Source organism: Lagenorhynchus albirostris, chromosome 13, assembly GCF_949774975.1.
Source record: "Lagenorhynchus albirostris chromosome 13, mLagAlb1.1, whole genome shotgun sequence".
In the NCBI taxonomy this organism is placed as follows: domain Eukaryota; kingdom Metazoa; phylum Chordata; class Mammalia; order Artiodactyla; family Delphinidae; genus Lagenorhynchus; species Lagenorhynchus albirostris.
The window spans coordinates 38,034,602-38,058,928 of NC_083107.1; the positions used below are offsets into that span (position 1 = coordinate 38,034,602).

The 24,327-nt window shown below is 37.4% G+C and overlaps 1 protein-coding gene across 1 annotated transcript in view; it reads left to right on the top strand.

Moving 5' to 3' along the window:
- Positions 1-24,327, top strand: part of PUS10 (pseudouridine synthase 10) — a 65,549-nt gene that overhangs the window by 36,342 nt on the left and 4,880 nt on the right. Inside the window, exons 5-16 of the mRNA XM_060169067.1 lie at positions 612-646; positions 3,885-3,996; positions 6,191-6,252; positions 6,549-6,594; positions 8,639-8,703; positions 10,222-10,307; positions 11,364-11,489; positions 16,504-16,560; positions 17,433-17,509; positions 17,603-17,658; positions 18,700-18,817; positions 22,320-22,462. Coding sequence (XP_060025050.1) covers positions 612-646; positions 3,885-3,996; positions 6,191-6,252; positions 6,549-6,594; positions 8,639-8,703; positions 10,222-10,307; positions 11,364-11,489; positions 16,504-16,560; positions 17,433-17,509; positions 17,603-17,658; positions 18,700-18,817; positions 22,320-22,462 — 983 coding nt within the window. The remainder of the gene's footprint in view (positions 1-611; positions 647-3,884; positions 3,997-6,190; positions 6,253-6,548; positions 6,595-8,638; positions 8,704-10,221; positions 10,308-11,363; positions 11,490-16,503; positions 16,561-17,432; positions 17,510-17,602; positions 17,659-18,699; positions 18,818-22,319; positions 22,463-24,327) is intronic.

The window sequence follows — 24,327 nt, forward strand, 5'->3', positions numbered from 1 at the left end:
CAGTGAACACCCATATACCCACCTAGATTCTATACTTGTTGCTATTTTTCTTTATTTGCTTTATTATATACCTATCAATTTATCCAGCCACCCATCTTAGTTTTTGTTGTATTTCAAAGTGAGTTATAGACATTAGCACATTTTACTCCTAAACACTTACATGTGGATATCATTAATTAGAGTTAAAAATGTTAGCTCTATTAAAAAAACAAAAAAAACTGAGTCCTTCTTTGGAGACATAGTATGTACTCCTCAATTACTTTGAGCTTTACCCTATGAAATAGTAAGATATTTAAAAATATATATATAAGCTACCCATATTAAAAAACACTTGTAACTCATTAATGAGAAATAGAAATCTGTGGGGAGGAGGGGGATACCACTGTTGAATTCATAGGCCACAGCAAGCCAGCACTACAATGTGGCATCTTACCTCACTTCTGATTTTAAATGAGATTGAGGTCATTGCTGCATTTCTGAACACTAACTCCTCTCCTGAAAAGGAGAGTTTGATTAGCCAATTACTTAAGCAGTTTACTAATGATATTGGAACCAAATTTCAATGAACATTTTTTCCCTTTTCTTTCTGGGTGTGACTAAATTGCCTACAGCATGCTGCATGGTTGCTGGTAAAACAGGAAATGGGGTAAGTAATTTAGGTAGGGAATTTTTACTACCCTTTAAATATAAGCTACCTGATTCTTAAAGTACTTTTACTACTACTATCTCTTTTTTTAGAGGGAGTTCACTAGCTGCTAGAGAAATTGGCACAAAGAGGAAATTTTTATTGTATATATTTAAGGTGTTAACCTTGTTTAATTGGTTTATTTGCACAGCATATTAGTAGTCTATTAAAGCAGACTCATTTTTTTTTGGTAGATTTATCATGAATGTAAATGCATGTAGTTTGGCAACTTATTTTAAAGGAACACATTTTATACTGGTTTTAGAAACTAAATTATAAAATTAATTGTGCTATAAAAGATACATAGTAAAGTCCTAGTTAAGGCAGAACAACAGTGAGTTTCTACATAGATAAGACATAGGAAACATAGGTCCACAATCCTTTATCTGAAACCCTTGGTGCCAAATGTGTTTTGAAATTTAGAATTTTTTGGACTTTGGAAATATAATGCAGTATAAATACCATATATAATATACCCATCTCCTCCAGGGTCTGGGATAGTACTATATAATCAAACATTAATATTTCTGCAGTGAAATATATGAATAGTCACAATAAATTTGATAAACAAAGTCTAAATAAATAGCCTCACATGTTCAAGTCAGAGTTTGGTTGCCAACTGAGTTAAGGAAAAAATCTTTAATTTCCCAGAGCTTTCTGGATTTTGAAATTAAAAATTTTATACCATATGAAAAGGACCATGTGACTACTGGAGTTTCCTGTGTACTCTGGAAAGAAAACCACAGAGAGAAGTATAAATTTCTGTATCAGAATCTCATACTTGGTGTTTTATAGAAAATTAGTTGATTTGGCTTTTTTGTGTGTGTTGTATTTCACATCTGCATTTTTAAAAGGGTAATAACCACATATTTATTAAAGGTTTGGGGGTTCTGTTAGGTTATGTTAAATTAGTCTCAAATGCTTGTGATTCTGGCATAATAAAATTTGATCCTATGAGAAATTTGTTAGCATAGTCAAGTCAGAGCATGCTATTTTTTAAATGTTTCCAGTTTGCATCTACCTTGCTTGCTGTTGTTATTTCTTATTGAAGGATTTTAAACTAAGCTTAGTTCTTGCAAAAGATCCTGATCAATATAGGGATACTAGAACAGAAAAAAATATAGAATAGTAGTCTTTTCTCTCAGTGTCCCTAGTTCATTCTAATATCAAAAGGTTGTGGAGGAATTGCTGTTAAAGAATTGATTCAAGGAATTTAGGAAAAAATGTATTGGATATTTTGGTTCATGTTTGCTTTAGAATGGTTATCCTGTTGTGTCTATAGCAAAAGTGATCCTAATTAATATCCTCATCATTAGTTATCTAGCAGAGGAAAGAGGGAAATGCAGTTACTAAGTATTAAATTGGTACTGAATTTACCTTAATGACTACTGATTCCCCTAAAGGACCATCAGCCATAAGCTAAGGACCTTTGTGAAAACATTCACCCTAAATTATATTAGAAAAGCTATTAGCCACATTCAACTTGCAGGATTGAAAATATGGAGTTTTAAGTATTATATTTTTGCCTTAAATGTGAGGTTAAGGTTTCCAAAATGTCTCTTAACGCTTTCTTATAGCTCTTTAATCTGGAAGGAAAAAATTACTGTTGAAGTTTTTAAACTGGATTAACGTGCTTTAAATGTTTTTCAGAGACATGAGGGACTTAAAGTATCAGTTTTCTTAAATATATAATGAGTAATGTTTTAATCCATTTTTAGGATTGGCTTTGGCTACAATCCTTTGTACTCTCTAGAGTCTAAACAATTTTTAAAGGGTTTTCCATTCTTGTGTTTTCTGTTTCACCTTTTTATTCTTTAAAATGTGTGCTCATACCTTAATTATTTACTTTTCAACTGCGATGCTATTTTATGCAAACATCATTAGTTAAACTGTTGATACAATATCAAGATAGTCTGAAAATTTCTAAAATGTTTCTGATAGAGAACTAGGAACAGTTTATGAAGCTAAAACGCTCAGTGTTTGAATAAGTTCTTAAGTGTAAGGAAGTAACTTAATTTTTTTGTCAGATGTAGGGCTTATCAGAGTATTTCATTGTTAAACCACAATCCCAAAGCATATGAAAGCATTCTGTTTAACCAGTTATTCTCAGCTGGATAAGAATGGGTAGATCAACTATTTCTTAATTTGCATTTTTTAGAGGGACAGTGGTCTTTGTGTGTGTGTGTGTGTGTGTGTGTGTGTGTGTGTGTGTGTGTGTATTTAGATCAATTAAGTTTAGCCATTAGCTAAATTATTTTTTGTTTTCTACCTGTAATTCTTAGTGTCTTTTGGTCTTGAGGAATTAAATTACAATGGATATTGACTATATTGTCCTTTCTAATAGTGAAAATAGGACACTGAAAGAAATGATTCGCAAGTTGGCCTAAACACCTCTTTTGTTAAAAGCAGTCCTGTAAATAGCTATAGGACTGATTTGAAGTTTTAATTATTTGAATGATACGGCCTGTTTAATAGTGATACTGCAGAGTAGGACTGTTTAAATATTACCATACCATGTTTTTCTTTCCTTTTTCTTCAGTTCCTTTCTATCTCATTTTAGGTTACAAACTAAAAGCTAGAACTCATAATTGGGACTTCCCCAAACCTATTTATTGGCTCATGAGTAGATTTTGGGGGAATGTAAAATATTTATTGAGATATTTATATGTTGTTAAATTGATGAGCATTCTAGAACACTGATACTTTAGGATTTGATACTTCTTCTTTACCAGTAAAGAGAAGTACAGCTTTTACATTGATTTCCCAAAAGTAAGCTCCCATTATCAGGAAGAGAGTAGATACAAACATTTCTGGTCTGAGATTATTGTAATACACAGTTTGTAGTTTCTAAGCAATAAATAATCCTCTCTATTCCACCTTTCCATCTTCTGATGTATAAATCCTGGAATCTGGCACTTCTATCTCAGAAAAACCTCATTTGTATGCTTTTGTCTTTGAAGCTTCAAAAACTGTCTTATATGCCATTAAAAAAAAGCAGTTTCTTGATTCTACTAGAATATAGGTCCATGAACTGAGGAATTTTTGTCTGCTTTGGTCTCTGCTTTCTATCTAATGTGTACAATAGTGCCTGGGACATAGTAGGCACTCAATAATATATACTTTTTAATAATCACATAAATTCTTACTTTCATAAAAATGAAGCTTTTCATGTCAGTGAATTAATTTTTATGTTATTCAGAAAGCAGAGTCTGTCGCTGGAAAGAAATGATACAGTTCAGCTAAAAGAAGCCTACAAATGGATAACTCACCCCCTGTTTTCAGAGGAGCTGGGTGTTCCCATTGATGGAAAGGTATTGGGTCATCAGCATTTTAAATTTTATTCTGTGGTTTTACTAGTTTTATTTCATTAAATGGCAGAGTTTTGGTTATCCAAAAGAATCTTCTCTTTCAATAATCCAATGAAGGATTTTTAAGATTTTAAAATGTTAATTTCTAACAGTCTTAAATTGAGGTTAAAGTTTTTCTTTGTTTCTTTTTTTTTTTTTTTAAGATTTCTTTGTGATCCAAGACACTTATAACAGGTGCAGTGTATCCTAATTGACCTTAAAAGGTTAGAAGTGAATCTTTGCCTTTAGTATATTTATAGTTTAATTAGATAGACAGATTTACTGATACAAAGCTAAACATAAATAACTAGGAACAAGTGTGGAGTCAGCTCTAGACTATTTAATTTTGGTTATCTGTGGCTAATTTTGTTTTCAAATATGCAGACAGACCCTATTCAACTACAGTGAGCATGGGCTCAACCTATCCCACCTTGTTGGTATCTCAGGTCCCTCTGTTTAATTTTAAGCAGACTGCCTTTGAAACCAGAACACTTACCATCTCCCCTATTCCAAGGCAGACCTTGCCTCAGCCTTTGAAATGGATTGAATTTTAGGGAAGAGTTCAATAGGTTTCCGGAGATGGAAACAGGACATATTCCCAGCTCCTCTTAAATTAGACTTTAATAGTATGGCCTCATTGCTTCATCATTTTGCATGAAGGAAATTCCCTGAATATCAGACACACCCCTATTCAAGTAAAGTCACAAAACCATCTTTCAAAGCTAAGTAATTAAAAAATTTTCCTCGTTCTGAATTACATAGCTCTGTTTCCCTCTGTTAGTAAGAGTAAGCTCTGTCCTTTAAACTGACTACTAACAGAATAGAGAATAAAACCACTTCACCGATAGTATGAAGAGGAAATGAGGTGATGAAAGTACTTTGGAAATTAGAGAAGTCATTGATGCAAAATATTTTAACCTCAAATTTCAGTTTGAAGCACAGATAATTTTACATGTTGAATCAGTGAGAACAGAAAATAAAAAACAAAAGATGCGGTAATGTTCTAATGGATTCAGGATGAATGAAGTTTTCTTGAGTAAAAGGAATGTGTTGCAATTTTAATTTTATTTTGTAGATTAGAGCAAAAATTTAGCTATTCACTATTGTGATTATAGAGTTGCTAATAGGCCTGCTGACGATCCAATGCAATCAGTAAATGTAGAACACAATAAAAAAGAAAAATTGTTATATGGTATGATATTTATATATTTTTCTCAGTGTGGAATTTTGTATAATCTCCATGGAGGTAAATGTATATAGAGTATGAACTTGTGCTTTTTTGTGTACAAGGATGTTCATTGTGGCATTTTTTAAAAACAGAAAAAACTTAACTACAACTTAAACGTCCAACAGTCCCTAGAGTGGAAAAGATGTTCATGATGCAATATTAATTGAATTAAGCAATTTTCCAAGTCTGTTTAATATACAAAGAAGTATATACATTTATGTTTATATTCATAAAAATGGCTAGAAGGAAACATGCCAAACTGTTACTGGTTCTACCTCAGTGGAATGGGATTGAAAACCCATCCTGTTTGATTATTTTATAATTTATTATGATCACTTTTTTAATAAAACAAAAAATTAAGATCTTGCTTTTAAAAGTCAAATCCGTTAAGAAGTTTGAGCACTTAAAACAAGCCTCATACAGAGTTTTTAAGCATGTGCATAAAGTGCTATTTGCTTTGCTAATAATTCTAATCATAGTACTGACAGGAGTAATTCTTCATTTCTTTCAGTTATCCCTTTCCAATTCCCTGAAGTCTCCTTCATCTTCATACCTAATTGTACATTTATATATTTTTCTCAGTGTGGAATTTTGTATAATCTTATACAAAATTTATACATGTAGAAAAAATATACCTGTACAAAAATGTATACATGTACAAAATATCATACAAATTTATTTTAAAATTTGTTTTAAACTTGTTTTTTGTAGGATCACTGATGATTGAGTTTTAGAAGTTAAAAAAAAAAAAAGATGATTTCCTTTACAGCTGCCCTGTGAACAAGCTAATTTGAAAACAGTAGTATTTCCAGTTTTTCTTGTCACTCTTTTTCTGAGCCAGTCTTTGAGAGTTAATTTCTGTTTCCATTCATAAGTTGTTAGATGTTAGTTTCCTTTTGCTCATCTTTAAACTGTCTTTATAATTTTTAGAGCTTGTTTGAAGTGAGTGTGGTCTTTGCTCACCCAGAAACAGTTGAGGATTGCCACTTCCTGTAAGTTACAATGTAAACAACAATGCCAATTGTGCAACATTGTTAATATTTTTTGATTTTCATGAAAATAGTATTGCTCTTCTTTCTAATGAGCCTGTCAGAACTTGTCATGTCTTAGTAGGTTGTGAGCTGTCTGACATAAGGGTCTAGGCAAACCAATGCAGCTCATAGAGGGATTCATTTTGTCTGCTTCTGATATCCTGAATTTAGCAGCCATGTTGTATAAAATATATTTGAATTTTATCCTCCCCAAAATAAACTCATTAATCTTTTATATTACCTTGAATTTTACTTAGACGTGCGATATGCCCAGATTGTTTCAAGCCAGCCAAAAACAAACAGGTAAGGATTCCTGCTTCTTACTCTTTAGTGAGTTTTGTCTGAGCTGAATATTCAAATTAACAACAAAAAGGATATGCATTAGAAATGGTGGCAATCTATTATACTAAGAATCAGTCTTTAAATATTTCCATTTGCTACATTTATTTCCATTTTTTCAATTCTCAACACCTTTGCCTTTGGCTGGGAAGTCATAACACACAAATGTTCTCATGCTTGTGTCAGTGTCTGGATTGTTTCCCCAAGATTATGTCATCTGGGAAAATACCTGTTCAGTATCATCACCATTCCAAACTTTTGTCTAATATTTATTTTCTAGAAATCGGTATTTTGAAAATATAATCCAAAGTAAATTATTTTATTTAGAACAGTCCTGAATTAATAGAGCCTATTTCAGGCTACATTTGCCAAAAGGTATTTTATTTAAACTCTCCTTTACTGTCTGATGTGAGCTGGTCTTCATGTTAATGAGAAAAATTAGTTAGCATGTACTTTTAGTTTCTATTATGCCAGGATAGAATAGCATGGCACAATATTGGCAAGCTTTCACACCCCAGTTACTTAGCTGGTTTTGTGTAGACTCAGGCCTTCCTAGTTTTACCGACGTCCATTTTGCTGTTGTGGTTGTTAAAAAGAATATAAGTTTATTGCCAAAGATACATCTTTTGGTCTTTCCTCTTGCCTGGGGTGGGAGGGGAGGGTTGGGGAGTTTGTAACATTTGCCAAATACCCTGTGTGGAAATAATCAGAAATGCAGGAAGCCTAAAACACTTCTTGCCTCCCTTTCTCACATCATGGTATACCTAGAACATTACCATGTTTGGCCAGCACCCTGAGGTTAACAGATGAAGTTGCTCTAAGTTGTAAGCAATAGGCCTGGGGGTTCTCATTGTTCCAGGCCCTGCCCCTCAGCCCTTGTGAACTAGAGGGATGTGGGCACAACTGTAGCCCAGTGGTATGCTTTGCCATACCAATTGGGAAGCTCTGCCCAAATGAGCTGTAAGCCATATTTATATTAAAGATCTAGTTTTATTTTTTGTTATCTTTGAGGAAGTATATAAGTACCAGCATCAAATAATAGAGTAAGGAAGTTTTTGTCAAACGATCATGGACACCACGCCATTTGGCCAGTAGGTGTTGTATAGTCTTAAATGTAGTTTTCCTGCCTTATGGCTGGGAATAATTTGAATGACCTTTTGAGATTCTTTCAGGCCTAAGATTTCATATCTTAACAAACAGGCACTTAATTTTTAATTCTAACCCTAGGACACCTTAGAGTTCCCCAGAATATGGTTTAGAAAATCAGTTTTTTTATGATAAACTGTTTAGATACCTACATTATTCTTCTTTTCAGTCAAGTGTAATTTCTCATAACAGAAGAAATAATTGTGATTTATCATAGTGACCACAAATATATGCACTAATTAGTTCTAGTATGTCTACCATGAGGTTTGGCTTTTCTTATTTTAAAAAACCCAGAGTGGGACATTTGTAGATGCCCTTTTATTCAGTATAGTGGATTAATTTACTTTCTCAGAGGTTGGTGAGTGATATTGAATTGCTAGATGCCAAGTCAGGCTGGTTGGCTCTGTTTTACCCCTTACCCTGGCAGCCAACTCCTAAACTATATACCGTGGCCCCTGAAGGGATATAGGGAAGAAAAGATAGATGGGTCAGTCTAAATTTCTTTTGAGGTCTAGGAAAAAATATTCAAAGCACATTTCCTGCAATGTCATCATTTTTGTATTTGAAGAATACCACATTTTGAGGGGAATGGGAGAGTGCAGTGAAGAAGACATTCTGCTAGATCCACCTGGTATTATAGACATAGACTAGATTGAAGAGAAGGGTTATAGGGTCTACCAATCACAGAACTGACAGTATGAACACTTGTGCTTCATTTATTTTCTTGAAGTTATTAAGTATTTCTCCCTTTTAAGTATGGTTTAAAATGATATAATTTCTCCAACCATGTTCTTTGTTTCAACTCTGATGTTTTCTTATATGGGTGATAAAATGTCTTTTCTTTTCATTTTACCCTATATAGTCAGTATTCACTAGAATGGCAGTTATGAAAGCTTTGAATAAGATTAAAGAAGAGGATTTCCGCAAGTAAGTAGAATTATAGAAACAAGAAATAATCATGGAATTTTAGAATAAAGGGAATGTTAGAAATAATCTGGATTATCTCTAAAACAAGACTGGATATATTTTAGGGAACAGGATTATTGTGTCTTAATCTTTATTATATCCCCAATCCCTGGCTCAGTATCTGGCATGTAGTGGTGTTCAGTAAATGTCAAATTAATATTTGAATTTATGAATCATGTCCAACTTCTTTATCTTTTAGAGGAGGATATTGAGGTCCAAAGAGGGAGTTGACTTGCCTAAGATTTCAACTGGGCAATAGAGAGTGGACATAGAGCCAGGTTTCCTGATTCTCCAGCCTACTACTGGCCCCATTACATCCCTTGTCCTGGATTTCCTGTTATTGTACATCTCCAGAAGAGGGAGAAAAGGGCTCCTGAGTTTCCTTTCTTGTTAAAATATACTGAACTACAGTAAATCTTAGATTTAATTCTCAGTGTGTTCATTTTATTTAATAAAATATTATCATAGTTATCCTTCCAGAAGAAGTTATGACGAAGGTTTCATTTATTTTTCTGACTAAACATGAGTCTCAGAATGGAAATATTTTTATTAAAAAAAAATTTTTTTTTTTGGCCACGCTGCATGGCTTGTGGGATCTTAGTTCCCCGAACAGGGATTGAACCTGTGCCCCTTGCAGTTGAAGCACAGAGTCCTAACCACTGGACTGCCAGGGAATTCCCTATTAAACTTTAGGAAGTAAAGACAGTTACTCTCTACAAGCAATAGTTCCTGAGTTTCTAAGTGCTTTCTTTGTTAAGACATCTTGGGAAACGGAATGAAAACTTTAAGACAAGCATTTTGGATTAAGTCCACACCTAGTCATTTACAGGTAGATTCCATTCCATGGCTTTGGAATTTCTCAGATGTTGGACAGAGAATAAAGCCATACATTGCTCTTTCTGGTCTGTCCTCAGCTGGATTGAAGTTTCTTAGCTAAAGGACAGAGTCTGCCATATTCCATTTTTTCTGGCTCTGTGGTCTGATTCCCAAGGTCATAGTTGAAATGAAGAGGAAAAAGAGAGAAAAATGTTGGAGTACCCTCACCATAGGTGGGACATGCTCATGTGGCCAGTCTGACTGCACACCAGCTTTACCCAAATGACTGAGGACCTTGTCAGCCAGCAGCAAGTGTTCATGGATAGCAAAATGAACCTGGAGAGGTTGCCACTACATATAGATGCATTTTTTTCCCCCAAATCTCCAGGTTGATTTTGGAAACTGTCATTTGGGAACATGAGGCCTCCTGAGCATGAATGTTATTAGCGAGCCCTTATTTACTTAGTGCCACTCTCATGTATTAAAAGTGGTACTCCAGAGGCCTAAGAGACCCTTATGGTTCCAAAACTTAAAATTAGGGAGAGGCTTAGTCCTTGAGAGACTCAGGCTCTGTGTAACTCAGACAGTGCTGATTCATCTTAGTTATGTGTTTCAATATCATGTCTGGAAAATAGTAGCTGTAAAATTTATTTTGTTTTGCAGGCAGTTTCCTTGTCCTCCAAACTCACCAAAGGCTGTATGCAGTGTTGTTGAAATTGAATGTGCTCATGGTGCTGTTTTTGTGGCTGGTAAAATATTCAGTCCAGGATATACTTACATTGTCAATTTTCTCTGCTTTCTGAAAAACTCAACTAACTCCTCCTCTGTTTCCTTCTTACTGTTGTTATTAATTTCTGATTAGTTAACTCTTTTGAGAACTAGAGCTGATAACCAAGTTTATTGTAGGTTCTGTAGGCATTCTTAAGGGTCACTCAGGAGATTTGTTATTTAAAATGCCATGTTGAAGGGAAATGATACTTCCCAGGTTTAATGGTTTTCATCAGAGATGGCCAGGTAAAAATATGGGTACATGTACAGACCTCAAACTGGTCAGGAGAAGGGAGAGGATGTTTTATAACATGAAATCAATCCTGAAAAAAGTTATTTTATTATCTGCAAAATGACTAAACATTTGGCTTCTGCCTGGAAAAAGAAATTGTTGCATTGACTTTCCCAAGAGGTAAATCGGGTAGACAGTTTTTGTTTTGAAAGCTACAGCTGTTTCATAGTAATAGCTGAAATGAAATTGCTCTTTAGTCTTGAGTATAATACCCTGCCCTGGCGTAATAAAAGCTACCTGCCTTGGAGTAGCTTTTTTCATAAAACAGTGAGTCATATTCTGTTAGGGTTTTTTTTTTTTGCTTACAAAAACTTCAAAATTTCCTGTATTTGAATTCTTTGGAATACATTATCACCAATGACTATTACACTGAGAGTGTTATTAACCAGGCATAAAAACAGTAGTTGCTCTTTTTTTAAGTGATTCATAGTGTGTTCCATAATATTGTAACTTGTTCAGTCAGCCAAAAAGATTAATAAGTATATTGAGCATTCCTTTAGAACTCATTTGATGATTCATACCGTGTCTTTAGCCATCTCTTCTATTGCTACCTTAAATTTTTTCATTTAATTATGTGTATGTGTTGACTCTCCAAATTAGATTGTAAGTTAGTTGAAGGCTAAACCTTGTTTTATATCATAGCACCTAGGATACTGGCACTCAATAAATAGCTGTTGCTTTCCTTTTTATCCTATTGTGTTAAGCACACCATTCCATCCAGGTGACCTTTATATTTCTTTGGCAGGGAGATATAATAAATACTCCAGGAATCTACCACAAACTCCTTGGATAATTGACGGAGAAAGGAAGCTGGACTCTTCAGTGGAAGAATTAATTTCAGACCACCTTTTGACAGTGTTCAAAGCAGAGAGTAAGTGTTATAATATCCATATTTTAGTTACATTGTCATTCATGAATAGACTTCTTGGAGGTGGCAGGAAAGATTTCTATATTTTGTAAGCCACCACCAAGTCTGGGCCCCTTGGCTGGCAGCTTCCTGTGAACTGGGACCGCTGTGTCCTGAGCTCCTCTGCCCTGGGCTGGATTTGAGCCAAGGTGCCCTAGGATTTCTCTCCTCTCTCAAGATTACGCTTTTTCCTGGGCAAATTCAAAACAATTGAAACTACTTTAAATGAATGCACTTAAGCTCTGACCTTGGGACACCTTGAGCCTCTGCCTCTTTTTGGGAATATGAGGTAATTAAAATACAGCTTCCACATCAAGTGCTGTTCAAGAATCATCACTGGCAAATGCCCAGCTTCCATCTTAACGGCTAAAGTGGCCTAGAATAAAGTTCAGGCCTAGAGAAAATAGATCAATAGCTACCATTTTACAAAGACTTAATAGTAGTTGTGTTGTTTTAATTTCCTAAGTATTAAGGAGCCCAGGTTTGTGGGGTGAGTCAGATCCTGTCAGGCATATGCTTTCTTTGCTCAATAGGGCTATCAGGTCAAAGGAGTAAAAAACCTTGTGATTTCACCTAGGATTAGACTAGAGGAAAGGGACTAAGATTTCAATCACAAGAAACCATGTTGTACATCAGGAGAAACTGTAGACAATGAGTAAGTATATCATACTCTTTGGAGTGGGTCTCCTAGCATAATTAGAACACCTTTTAAAAATATATTTATTTATTTATTTGGTTATTGCCAGGTCTTAGTTGCGGCAGGCAGGCTCCTTAGTTGCGGCATGTGGGCTCCTTAGTTGCGTCAGGCAGTCTCCTTAGTTGTGGCATGTGAACTATTAGTTGCGGCAGGCATGTGGGATCTAATTCCCTGACCAGGTATTGAACCCAAGGCCCTGCATTGGGAGCATGGAGTCTTAACCACTGCTCCACCAGGGAAGTCCCAGAACACCTTTTTTGAAGGATCAGATAGACCAAGACATCCATCTTTTTCTCTCACAAACCTTAAGACAAGCCTGCTTTAGGAATGGCGAGCAGGTGACCAAAATGAGACATGGCTATCCCTTCCAGCTCTCTGCTTGTTAAGAGGAAAGAGAAGCACTTCAAAAACCATATCCCTCTTATAATTTGTTGCCTATTAGGTAGGTGGGCCCTTTTAAAAAGGGCCTTTAAGAATTGTTTACTGAATGGAGAAGAAAGTAACCTAGCAATGTAATATTTTTCAAAATCTTAGCTGTAAAGGGCTATTGCCACGAGCTTTTACCTACTTGATTTAATATTTACACGCTGATTATCTCCTAAGACTTACCCAAGTTACGAAGAAGTGAAAATAAAGCGTTAGCATGAAAAGTGTCCTTCAAACTCTTTTGGGGGGGCTACCTTATTCCCTTTCTGTAAGAAAATTCAAGATTTTGTTCTGATTATTTGGGTCCCAAGGAAGCCTCCATTACCAAGAGGGCTGTTGGGGGGGCTCTAAAATAGCTATATGTTTCCCCCTTGAAATCTTTCACGAAGGTGATTTGTTGTCATTTTCCATTTGAGGAGGGAAAAAAAATTTCTCCAAACTGAAAATAAAGCAAACTGTGTGTTTAGCATCTGTAATTGTGTGCTGAGGAAATTTATTAAGAGCCGCTTGAGAAAAAGCAGACCTCTGGGCCTCTGTGCTAACTGGCTCCTTGTCGTGAAATAAAACCTTGTTGTTTGAAATGCCTGATTAATAGCATCGATTTGCTAAACTTGTGCTTCTCAGATACATTACTCGTTACCTCTGTGATTCACATCTGACAACTCTGGGAAAATGGTTCTGACTGTTGTACCTCTGTGCTTTACAGCTCTATGAAAATAAACCAGTATTGCATGAAGCGGCCTAGCTACTTCTATAAAGCAGAAGTAACTAGTACTCCTTCCCCTCAGTGGGAGATACAAACTTGTTTCTCAGCCACTTCAGACTGACACATCATATTCTCTACTTGCCAGTTCTCTAGTTAATAAGTAAAACTTTGACACACTCTCAAAATCAATATGTCTAAGAAATGTTTTCCTAATACATTTATTACTTCACTTATGGAATAAATATTTGTCATGTCAGTTCCCTGCTGAAAACTGGTCAGTGACTAGCTACAGGGTAAAGTCCAAACTATATAACTTGATATTCTGAGACCGTCATCATCTGGCCTCTGCCCATCCTTCAGTCCCATTGTCTATCTGCCCCCAGGTATGAGAGCCACTACAGACTATTGAACCCCTTACAGTTCCTGATCATTCTTGCCCTTGGTTTTGTCCTTGTTGTTTGTTTGTTTGTATGTTTATCTGTTCCATTGAGCAGAAGTCTGTAGAACTCACAGGATTAGGGGGATAAGGCAAGGCGTAATGTGAGTTTAGAAAAATCAACTAAATTTTTTTTTTTTTTTTTTGCGGTACGTGGTCCTCTCAGTGTTGTGGCCTCTCCCGTTGCGGAGCACAGGTTCCAGACGCGCAGGCTCAGCGGCCATGGCCCACGGGCCCAGCCGCTCCGCGGCATGCGGGATCCTCCCGGATCGGGGCATGAACCCATGTGCCCCGCATCGGCAGGCGGACTCTCAACCACTGCGCCACCAGGGAAGCCCCAACTAAATTTTAAGCATATATTTCCTCATACTTAAGGCAGTGACTCCTTTTCCTTTTTTTGTCATTTATTATTCATGATTGCAAATTATTTTTTAAAGTTTGCCCCCTGAAGTATTTCTCAATGTAGGGTCCAAATTTGCAACATTTTTCTAAAAGATATAATAAATACCCCTTCTCCCTTAATCTGGATTTAATGTTTCTTTGGACTTCTCAAGAGCCTAGTTTTCTGTACTTTTTTCTTATTGATGGGCTGGAATTTGTGGGAAGTTTTATGGGCTAATTTATGAATTTGAGATTTCTGGTCTGATTGAGTAGTCACTAGTAGATCTACCTCTTTGTGTCCTGTTCATTCCCTCCACCCCTATCAGTCACAGGTTATGGCTTAGTCACTGTAGGGCCCTGGTTCCCCAGTATTATGCCTGGATTAGAGATGGAGGTGGGCAGGTATAAGACAAACTAGGGCCCCCCACCCCCACCCCAGGGAGTATCTTTCAGCTTTCCAGATGCCATTTTGAACTCTCCATGTAGCTATCCATCCCTAGTTAGCACTACTCTTGAGTCTGTTGACTCTGACTAGAAGCTGCTGATGTTGCTATAGGTTTATTAGCTGCTTGACAATGGAGTATAGACATGGAATGGAGGGTTCTTTGGGACTTAATGGTTCACAGAATCCTACTAACTGCCTGGTGTAGATTCTCCCCCTGGAGAAGAGCCTGACATTGTGCCCCTCATGGCTGCCCTCTTGGCTAGTCCCCAGGTGTTAACACTGCACAAGTTACCCAGACCTCTGAGCAGCTTGAATTCTAGGCCGACCTTAGATACCTAGGCCTTACCTAACCAGTCCTGGCTTGGTCCTCTCTGGGAGACCCACAGTTTTGGGCCATGTGGGGCAGAGAAGAGCCCACTTCACCTTGGCAGTGGGTGACAGGCAACAGCTTGGAGCCCATGTTTCCAACAAGCGTTGGCCTTGACTTGCTAAAGGGATGTCTTAAAGGTGAAGGAAGGGTGAAACCTTACTTTCTTCACAGCTAAACATCCTAGAAAGGAGAGCTAATCTTCAGTGTAGTTTTTATAGCACTTTTCAAGCCTTTTAGCCTTCCTTTTTCTAAAATCTACATGGGACCTTTGCATATTGAACCTTTCCTAGGAGAAAAATGTCTGTCAAAATGGTACAGACCCTCCTTCCCTTCTACCTTTCCTGTCTGTCCTTCCCAGCAATCTTGTCCTTCCTCATCTTGTGCTCTCCAAAGTGGCTGAACTATGGATTGACCAGGGTTTCCAAAACATCCTAGTCTTTCCCAGTCCCTGGTACAAGAGGACTGATTGGTCTTGCTTGTCCCAGTTGGCACGAGTCTGAGCTCTTCCAGCTGTCTTGGTGGTGGTGCAGTGTAGACAGTGATTAAGAGACTCTGGAGCCAGACTGCCAGGCTGGTTCAAATCCTGACCCTACCAATTACCAGTGATGTGATCCTAGGCACGTTACTTATGCTGTCTCTGTCTCACCTTCCTTATAAGTAAAATGGGGATAATGATAGTATCTACCTCATAGTGTTAACATATATGAAGTACTTAGAATAATGCCTGCTCATGGTAATCTTTCCTGTGGTGAAATCATCAGTTATTTCTGTATCTAAGAAAGTTGTCATGGAACCACTTCCCCTGCCCACCCACACTGTATTGACCACTTTCCCATTCCAATATTTGCAGCTTTTAGTCTGTGATGATCCATCTATCTTAAAATGTATACTAGTTATATTGTGGTTCCAGCTTACATAATGAATTTCCTTTCAGAATCAAACCTTTTTTTCCCCCCTCCTCTTCCTTTCATAGAGTTTAATTCTCAAATAATGTTTTTATTTTGTTTTCTTTTGTTTTAAGGAAAAGACGAAAGATAGATTTTTCACCGTAAGTTTGTAGCCAGGGTGGTAGTGGGGCCTTCCTCCAAACAGTGCTCTGCCTTTGGCTTTCCCATGGGATGGTGGGCTGGGATGATAAGTAAGGTCTGGCTTTGACATCAGAAACATCTACCTCTGCCATTTAATCATGTTCCCTTGGGAAAAGTACTTAACCTTTTAGAAGCTTGGTGTTCTTTTATTTAATACCTACCTCATAAGGTTATAATAAGGATTGAATGAAATAATGTATGCAGAATTTTAGCTCAGTACCTGGTATGTAATAAGTGCTCAATAAGTGGTATTTATTATTATCATTGCTATTTTTAGTAGAGATTGGGATTAGAGGTGTGATGATGACTATTCCTTGGGATTCTCTTGTAGATTGTTTAAGACAAATTGGGTTTCTACCAAAGGATGGGAATGAAAGTCTTAGCACTGTTATGTCTCTGATTTTTTTTTTCTTTATCTGCTTTCCAAAGGCTTTAATTTTTCATCCTCTGGGAGAGAAGATGTAGATGTGAGAACATTAGGAAATGGTAAGATTGTGACAATATCACTTGACTGGAACTAACTTTCAGATTATCACCCTTTTCAGACAGCAGCTTTTTTGTAGTCACTTAGTCATAATCCAAGTTGGCAGAGTCCAGAGCTTCTCCATGTGAGGAAGCCTTGTGGATTATGGAGCTACCCTTGTAAATTATATGACTATGTTTTAACAGGGATCATTTCTTCAGAGGCCATCTTTATTGAATACCTGTAGGTTATAAGGGACTTCTATGTGCATTAACAAAGAGGTGCCTGATTTTTTCCAAAACTTTGATAATTAATTGTTCCTTTTAATAACATTTCAGTACCAGTACAATTTTCAAAATGCACCTCATTTAAATTGCAAAATGTCTTCATTTAAAAAGTGCTTCTGCTCTCTTAGCCTTCATTTCTCTCATTTTACATTGTTGCATTACAAGAAGGATGATGAGAGTAATCCTGAGGTATTCGAGATTTATAGTCCCTTCTTCTCATGGAATCTCAGCTTTTCATTTCACTAGGCTAGGAGAATGTATTTCAATTTGGTATACCTGGGCATTGCTGCATGTGACAACATTACGTTAGTGTAACCAGGTCAATTAGTGGCTGTTTGGATTTGATTTTGTAATTAACACAGGCTTGTTCATGGACTTTTGGGAAAGCAGTCGTTTTTACATATTGCCTGTCCTGGGGTTTAGCAGCCCCCAAACAGCCCCTTGATTCTTTTCACACATTCTTCTCTCCCCCAGATGTAGTCATGTCACTAAACTTTCAGTCCTCTAGAGCTCAACTCGTTTTTTCACACCTCCTAACCCTCTTGCATTAGCCCAAATGTTAACTCCATCAACACGTTTCTGTTTCATGACGGGGTGTGTGCTGCCAGGAAGGCCCTTTGCAATTGAGCTGGTGAATCCTCATAGAGTACATTTCACTTCACAAGAAATTAAGGAACTTCAGCAGGTAAACCACTTCATGACATGGAAATTGTCATGTTTCTGCAACTCTGTAACTGAACTAGAGTTGCTAATTGTTTTTCTTTCTCTAATACTACAGAAAATTAATAACTCGTCTAACAAAATCCAAGTCCGTGACTTGCAGCTTGTCACAAGGTAAGGGTAGGATCACTGGAGATGTTTTCAAGAGGGGAGTTTTGGTTGTAGATCATTTATCTGATAAGGGATTTGTATCCAGAATATGTAAAGAACTCCTACAACTCAATAATAAGAAAATAACTCAATTAAAAATGGAGAGATGATTAAGTGAACATTTCTCCAAAAAGGATACACAAAATAACCAGTGAATACAGGAAAAAATGCTCAACATCATTAGTCATTAGAGAAATGCAAATCAAAACCACAGTGAGATCCCACTTCACAAAAAGACAGAAAATAACAAGTGTTGGCAAGGATATGGAGAATTGGATCCCTCATACATTGCTGTGGGATTATAAGTGGTGCCACTTTGCAAAACAGTTTAGCAGTTTCTCAAAAAGTTAAATATAGAGTAACCATATGGCCCAGCAGTTCCACTTCTAGATATATACCCACGAGAAATGGAAATGTACATCCACACAGAGACTTCTGCATGAATGTTTATAGTAGCATTACTCATAATAGCAAAAAAGTAGAAACAACCCAAATATCTATGGATGAACAAAATGTAAATGTGGTATATCCATACAGTGGAATATCATTTAGTAATAAAAAGGGATGAAGTACAGATACATGCTACAACATGGATGAACCTTGAAAACATTATAAGGTGAAAGAAGCCAGACATCAAATACCACTTACTGTGTATTTTACAATATTCACATTTTAATATATGAAATGTTCAGAGTAGGAAAATCTATAGAGACAGAAAGTCAACAAGTGGTTGCCAAGGGCTGGGGGAAATGAGGAATGAGAAGTGATTGCAAATAGGTGCGGAGTTTCTCTTCTGGGGTGATGAAAGTGTTCTAAAGTTAGATTGTGGTAATAGCTGCACAACTCTGTAAACGTACTAAAAATCACTGAATCGTTCAGTTACACAGGGGAATTGTATGTAAATTATATCTCAATAAATCTATTTTTAAAGAAAGGGAAGTTTGGGGCAAGTCTTGTCTGTATTTTATATATTCAGACGAACTTTCTTTTATTGTTTTTGTTTAGAGAGGCAATAGGTCATATGAAAGAAGGTGAAGAAGAAAAGACCAAGACCTATAGTGCCTTAATATGGACAAATAAAGCAATACAGAGGAAGGACATTGAATTCCTAGATGACATAAAGGTAGTTCAGTGCTCTAATTCTTTTATTTTTCTACTGCCTATAAAAGAGTCCTTTGTCTTCTCGTTTATTACCAACAAGTCATAGCGCATAGGCTTTGGGGACTGTGAGACCTGGTTCCAAATCTTGCCTTTGCCATTTACTAGGTAAATGACTGGGCAATTCATCTAACCTGTGTGAGAAGCAGTGTTGCTAGTGATTAAGAGTCTGACTCCAAGGACAGATTGTCTGGGTGCAAATCCTGCATTTCTTAGTTGTGTGACTTTGGACAAGTTGCTTAGCCTCTTTATGCTTCAGTTTTCTTCATCTGTAAAATTAGTTAGAAGAATTAAACGGGGTTAGCCATATAAACCTCTTAGAATAGAATCTGACACATAGAAAACACTCAGCAATGCTATTATTATATTTGGCCATTTGCAAAAAGGAAATAGAAAATAGAACTTATCTAATAGAATTGATGCTCAGATTAAGTGCATAAATAAAACATGTTGTAAATAGGGCTTCCCTGGTGGCACAGTGGTTGAGAGTCCGCCTGCCGATGCAGGGGACACTGGTTCGTGCCCCGGTCTGGGAAGATCCCACATGCCACGGAGCGGCTGGGCCCGTGAGCCATGGCTGCTGAGCCTGTGCGTCCAGAGCCTGTGCTCCGCAACGGGAGAGGCCACAACAGTGAGAGGCCCGTGTACCGCAAAAAAAAAAAAAAAAAAAAGAGCAACTCCAAATGGCCAAGAATCATCTGAAAAGATGTTCCACCTCCAGATTGAAGTAACAATAAGACATCACTTTATTCTTCTGAGACTAAGAATACCTGTTGGTTGGAGGGAGGAGAAGGCTAGTTATATACATTTTCAGTAGAAATGTAAGTGTTTCAGCCTTTTTGGAAAACAATGTGGCAGTGACTGTAAAAATAAAAAATAGACTGGTCTTCTACCCAGTACTTCCACTACTGGCAGGACAAGAAATAAAACTCCAGTGCATAAGGATATGTGCACAAGGATGTTTGTTGACTTTGTTCAGAGTGACAAAATCAACAACAAAACTGGAAACAAAAGTGAATTTCCTTCAATAAGGAAATGGTAGAACACGTTGGAATATTATACAGCTGTTTAAAAAAACTAAAACTGCATGTGATCCCATTTAATTTACGTTATTGTGTGTATATATGCCTAAAACTGTTGGAAGAAAAGATAGAGGTAGGTCTACATCTAGGACTTGTAGGAACACCCATGATGTTACCGGAAAAAAGCAAGGTGCAAAATAACGTTTATAGTATGAGTGTTTTGGTGAAAACATACATGTCATTAACCTGCTTAGAGAAGTTTACCTATAAAATGAGGGGTGGACTAGATGATCCCCAGTGGGCCCTCCACTTCTCAGGTTCTGTGATTCCAAATCTAAGGCCTTCTGGCCTTTGGCCCTATTATCTAGGGTCTTTAGGATGATAGTTATGCTATAGACAGATATCCTTAAGATTGTAAAACAAATTTGTAAACCTCTATTCTATCACATGTGTACATGTATACAGCTCATTTAGAATGCTGTGGGGAAAATAAAAACTCACTTTAAAAATAGATTTACAGTTTGGGAGTAGCCATAGAGCTGATTCAGAAATGATGCTGAAAGATGATTGTTATAGGTACACACTAAGTAGTGAAAGGGTCTGATTTAATGGCCCACTGCCCAATTGGACCGATGAGACTAGGTGACGTCTAATAATTTTTTTAAAGTGTTAGGGTTAAAACATTTTTCAGATACTCCTATTGGCATCAAAAATAAAAAAACTGAGTTACTGCCCCATTCTGAGAAAAGGTCACTTCAAATTTACCACTTGCCTCCTTTTTTTTAAGGGCAACCTACTTCTAAGGAAAAAAGTCACCTACGTGTGTTTCTGAAAATTCAGTATGGGGACATGAAAGCGGTTTCCTTTCATTTGCTAGACACAAGCAACCAAAAACGACACGCAAGTGTGTTGATCTGAGTGTTATGTTGGAAGCAGTGGTGCATCTACTAGCTCAGTTGTACCTCCATTGACTGCTCCTGGGTCAGAGTCCAGGGAGTGACTCTAGGTAAAGGAAACAGAGGGGAAGGGAACACCTTAGCGAGTCACTCCGTTAAAGGCCAGCTGGTTCCGTGCTCTTAAGTGGAGGCCATATCTTTATCGATTCTATAATAATTCAGCCTTGTCCTTTTTTTGGTCTTTTTGGCCAGAGTAATGTTAAACGTTGTGGAAACAACTTATCTCATCAGAACAAAGTGCTTCTAAAAATCAAAGAATTATAGAATCATAAGGAGGAGTCACTGACTCACTGCTCTGATAAAAGCAGTCATACCATTTCAAGTGTAGTCTTTGTCAGAACCTGTTCTTCTTTCTTGGTACAGAATTTGGTAGGGGGAGACCAGACAGAAATTTTTCTTTTCTCAGCATGGCTTTAGGCACTCACTAATCATGTAAATCAGGCAGGAGTTGTTCCTACAAGAAAGTTCAGAGGATTCAAAATTCTTATGAACCTGAGTTGCTGGTTATGCCCAATATCTTTTTTTTTTTTTTCCCCGATACGTGGGCCTCTCACTGTTGCGGCCTCTCCCGTTGCAGAGCACAGGCTCTGGACACTCAGGCTCAGCGGCCATGGCTCACGGGCCCAGCCGCTCCGCGGCATGTGGGATCTTCCTGGACTGGGGCACGAACCCGCGTCGGCCGCATAGGCAGGCGGACTCCCAACCACTGCGCCACCAGGGAAGCCCAACCTCTATTTCTTAATTTATATCTTGTAACATAAAAGGACATCTCCAATTGTGAGAAAAACAAGACTTTGTCCCTAAAAACCTGAGTTGTAAAGAAACATGCAGTATTATTCTCAAGTAACCTGAACTGGGCTAACAAATATTGAGAGGTCCTGGCTTATTGTACACACTTATTTGTAATTATTATTTGGAAATACCACCCTAGACAGAGATGCAGCTGTTAATTTTCCAGATAAATCCTTTTGTATAACCAAAAAAAAAAAAATCCTGTGAGTAGGTATATGGCTCTCGCTAAAACATGGACACTGCCCAGGCACACAGGTGATGCTCATGTCCCACCTTCTACACCATTTCTCACCTCAGTCTGAAATCCCCACTATTAGGTCACTCTGTTGGGTTAGGGAAAAAAAAGGTAAGAACATTATCTTTTAGAAGAGCTCTATTTAAAGGGCAGGATAAGACTCCAGGGTCCAATCAATTTGTTAATATTAGGGCAAAAGGGACCTTGGGTATCATTTACTTCAAAGCCTTTTTTTTTTTTTAATGGCATACTGGGGCCCAGAAAATGAGTAATTGTGGCCTAGGTTATAGGAAGTCTCACAGAGTCTGAACCTTAGAGGATACAATTTATGATAGTATTAGTTTCTATCCTGACACTGATAGATGGGGGTGCCTGTAGTGAGCCACGGATGAACAAAGGAGATGCTAAAATGGGCTTCACTGGGCGGCAAAGCTGACGCATGGTTATCATATCCTCCTCTAGGACTTAAAGATTGACCAGAAAACACCTTTACGGGTCCTTCACCGGAGGCCCTTGGCTGTGAGAACTCGCATCATTCACTCCATGGAGACACACTATGTGGATGAGCACCATTTCCGCCTCTACCTGAAGACTCAGGCAGGAACGTATCCTTTCACTGTCTGTGTAGCACTAATCTAACCAGAATCCTATTGGGAAAGTTCATGCTGCCCTAGAAAAGAGGTTCAACCTTATCTCGGAACAGTTCGGGAAAGGTTTGGGCTGGAGAAGAATCCTTTTTTTGTTTTTCTTTTTTTTTTTTTTTTTGGTCTGGAGTGTTTTTACCCATTAAATTTGTGTTTTTCAAGATGACATATTAAACCATGAGGCAGCAGCGAATTCAATGTGAACCTTAAAATTTTTAGTGTCTCACATCATTCTGAGGTGCTGAGGGCATAGTAAGTGCTCAGGGAACACTTTTAATTGATTCATTCATCGATTCATGTCTTTACACATTTTGCAAGTCACATATTCATGACCACATTTGAGTCCTTTCAGCATTTCGAGCATTTGCCGCAAATGATTAAACAGGGATGATAGATGGGAATGGCCCTACTTTACATGTAGACCATCACATTATTTGGCCACTGGCCCAGAACAAGAGAATAGTCCCAGTTTGATCACTTGTTCATAACTTACCCTGCTTTGTGTGGTTTTGTATCATATCTTAGTTGCTGGTTAAAATATATCAGGGAGCTGCCATAGTCTTAGCTTTAGTTTAGTTTTCAAAGGTGCTCCTAGTTTTTGTTTGTTTCTTGGCTTTATATTATTTTGTGATCCAATAGCATGAAGCATGAAACCTTCTAATTAGTATAAAACTAATGACATACTTATTGGATACAATAGAGGGAAAAATGTCATTTTAATCACCAAATAGCATTCTCACTATATTGCTATAATTAATCTGCCTCTCCTTTCCCATCAACCTTCTCTCCCCTCTTCTTTCCCTACTCCACCCCAGGACTGACTAAGCTGAAACAGGTACAGGTTATTTACTCCTAAAATCTTCTAAATTTTTGCAGTTTGGATCTATTTAGACCAGTGGGCATGGAGCACATTTGCCTATTGTAGATGGAATGTGGATGGAATTTCAAAGAAATCACAGATTTTAAAAACATATTTTTACCTAATTTCAGCTTTGGTTTTGGTGTGCTAGGAAGAAATGCGATGGTCTTATGGAGAAGCTAATGTCTTTTCAATCTCATTAACATATTTTTAGAACCAGCCATGTACATGTACTTAAGGCATTAGCCAAGAAAGGCTATTTGATAAAACTTTATTTTTTTATAAATTTATTTATTTTATTTATTTATTTTTGTCTGCGTTGGGTCTTCGTTGCTGCACGCGGGCTTTCTCTAGTCGCGGCTAGTGGGGGCTACTCTTTGTTGTGGTATGCGGGCTTCTCATTGCGGTGGCTTCTCTTGTTGCAGAGCACGGGCTCTAGGCACGCGGGCTCAGTAGTTGTGGCTCACGGGCTCTAGAGCGCAAACTCAGTAGTTGTGGTACATGGGCTTAGTTGCTCCATGGCATGTGGGATCTTCCCGGACCGTGGCTCAAACCCATTTCCCCTGCATTGGCAGGCAGATTCTTAACCACTGCACCACCAGGGAAGTCCCTATTTGGTAAAACTTTAGATACCACGTGGTTATACACAGAAGTATGTGAATTTTTTTCGTATATTGCTCAGTATAATGAAGTAGTTCATTTGACTCATACCTCATAAAAAACATTCTGGACCTTTTAACTGGTTATTCTGGGGCTTTTTGGTCATCTCCCCTCATCATTGCTACTTAGAAGTAGCACTCTCTAAAGAAGTGAGAGAAAAAGGACAATTGTTGAGTAATTATGAGTTTAGCAAAGAAGACAGTTAATAGATAATTATATGCCTTATGCTTGAGTCAAAACATTTGGTGAAAGTATAGTAAACAAACTATCAGAAAGTGAGGAGGACATAATGTCAGCATATTATGGT